Raw genomic sequence first — 2,714 nt, 5'->3', positions numbered from 1 at the left:
TCAGACAACCGTGGGCTAATCTAACATGCAAAGAAGAATAAAACATGAGGGAATCAAAATACGAACTTACAGATCCAAACCTAGAACATAAATTCAAAAAGAAAAATTAAAACCATAGACTAATCTAACATGCAAAGAAGAACAGAACATGAGAGAATCAAAACACGAATATACAGATCCAGATCCAGAACATCAATCCCAAAAAAAAATTAAAATCTTGGGCTAAAGAAATTTTACAGCCATAAAAAATATGAAAAGAGAAGAGGAGTTGAGGAACGAAAGAAAAAATAAAACTCGTACGAATCAAACAGAATAAGAAGAGAGAAGATGAAAAGGACGAACCAGACGATGAAAGAAGAGAGAAGATAAGAGAAGAAAAATAAATGTGAAGAGACATAGGGAGAGAAATGATAAATTGGGGGAGTAATGAAGACAATTGAAAAAAAGAGTGAGAGTGAGAGTGAATGTGATAAAATGATGGAATATTAAATCTCCCATTTTATTTTTATCTACGCAATAAACAGAGGTCCGACTGTTTTTTATCCACCAAACCCAACTCGAGTTGGGCTACCCAACAGCCCCTAATTAGCCGTTTGCAAAACTGTTGGGATGAGGAAGCGAAGACAGCCAATCCCTCCAACTCCATCTGTAACTGCAAGCACCAGTGAAAACTCCTCATCAATTCAAAATTTCTGGAACTTCATAGCAGAAGAAAGTTCGAATTAATGCTTGTTTCTGCAAATTCATGCCATTCATGGCCCTCAACACCGCTGACCCTTCTTCTCCTCCGTCACTGCGAGACTCAGAACGACGTGAATCAAATCCACGCCAGAATCATCAAAACCGGCTACTTCAAAAATTCTTCACTCACAACCAAAATCATTCTCAATTCCATTTCTTCTACCCGCAAACCGCTCGTGGAATTCGCTCGCTACGTCTTCTTCACTCGCCATGCTGTTCAAAGAACTCGTCGGAATCGGGATCACCGCGATGACGATCCGTTTCTCTGGAATGCTGTGATCAAATCGTATTCACACGGGAATGACCCTGTTCGAGCTCTGGTATTGTTCTGTATGATGCTTGAGAATGGATTTTTTGTCGATAAGTTTTCGTTTTCTTTGATTCTGAAAGCATGTGCTCGTGTGTGTTTAGTGGAGCAAGGGAAACAGATTCATGGGTTGTTGATGAAGTTAGAAATTGGATCGAATTTGTTTCTGCTTAATTGTTTGATTGCGATGTATTTGCGGTGTGGGGATATTGAGTTTGCACGGCAGGTGTTCGACAGAATGCCAATGCAGGACTCTGTGTCGTATAATTCAATGATTGATGGTTATGTGAAATGTGGGATGATTGATTTGGCTCGTGAATTGTTTGATTCTATGCCATCGGAAGATAAGAATTTAATCTCTTGGAACTCAATGCTTGGTGGGTTTGCACAAACAAAAGATGGTGTTGGGTTAGCATTGGAACTATTTGAGAAAATGCCTGAGAGAGACTTGGTTTCTTGGAACACGATTATTGGTGGTTTTGCTAAATGTGGGCGCATAGAATTTGCTCATAGTTTGTTCAATAGAATGCCGAAAAGAGATGTAATTAGTTGGTCCAATATGATCGATGGTTATGCAAAATTGGGTGATATTGAGGTTGCAAGGAACCTGTTTGATGAAATGCCCGAGAAAGATGTGGTTGCTTTTAATGCCATGATGGCCGGCTATGCTCAGAATGGTTATTACTCGGAAGCATTAGAAATCTTTCATAAGATGCAGAGACAAACCAACTTATCTCCCGATGAAACGACATTGGTGGTCGCGCTTTCAGCCGTTTCTCAGTTAGGACGCATTGAGAAGGCTGCAAGTATGCATAGCTATTTAGTAGAAAATGGTGTTTCTGTGATGGGGAAGGTCGGTGTTGCCCTTATTGACATGTATTCTAAATGTGGCAGCATCGAGAACGCCATGTTGATATTTGAAGGCATTGAACAAAAGGGTATCAACCATTGGAATGCTATGATTAGTGGAATGGCGAGAAACGGTTTGGGCGAATTGGCTTTCGGGATGCTCGTGGAGATGCAGAGACTTTCGGTGAAACCAGATGGTATCACTTTCATTGGGGTGTTGAATGCCTGTGCACATGCCGGGCTGGTTAAAGAAGGGATGATTTGTTTTGAGTTGATGAGAAAAGTTCACAAGTTAGAGCCAAAGCTACAACACTATGGATGCATGGTTGACATCCTTGGCAAAGCAGGACTAATTGAAGGAGCATTGAAATTCATAGAAGAGATGCCCATTGAGCCAAATGATATAATATGGAGGACTTTGCTTAGTGCTTGCCAAAACCATGAGAATTTTGCCATGGGAGAACCAATTGCCAAATATCTTATGAGGATGGATTCATGTAACTCAAGTTCTTATGTTATTCTTTCAAACATTTACGCACGTCTCGGCCTGTGGACTGCTGCGAGTAAGGTACGAATGACGATGAAAAAGCAGAATTTAACTAAAGTTCCAGGGTGCAGTTGGATTGAACTTGAGGGAGTTGTTCATGAGTTCTTGGTTCGTGATAAATCTCATCCCCATGTTTCTGAGATATACTCTGTGTTAGATGGTTTTGGAACATCAAATTTGCAGGTTATTGATTGTAAATGTTAGTGTGGACTACTATGTAAAAATGTACAAAGGTTCTCAATCGAAGAATTCGATTCAATTTATGATTAA

At 40.0% G+C, this 2,714-nt stretch overlaps 1 protein-coding gene across 1 annotated transcript; it reads left to right on the top strand.

The window, feature by feature from the left end:
* The first annotated feature begins 473 nt into the window (after nucleotides 1-473).
* CRR4 (Pentatricopeptide repeat (PPR) superfamily protein) lies at nucleotides 474-2,714 on the top strand. Its single transcript, XM_039021743.2, has one exon. The coding sequence runs from the start codon at nucleotides 726-728 to the stop codon at nucleotides 2,646-2,648; it is 1,923 nt and encodes a 640-aa protein (XP_038877671.1). The 5' UTR covers nucleotides 474-725; the 3' UTR covers nucleotides 2,649-2,714.

The sequence above is a fragment of the Benincasa hispida genome, chromosome 1, assembly GCF_027475165.1.
Source record: "Benincasa hispida cultivar pf3 chromosome 1, pf3_genome.v1.1, whole genome shotgun sequence".
Taxonomy (NCBI): Eukaryota; Viridiplantae; Streptophyta; class Magnoliopsida; order Cucurbitales; family Cucurbitaceae; genus Benincasa; species Benincasa hispida.
This window is presented reverse-complemented; position numbering and strand designations above follow the sequence as displayed.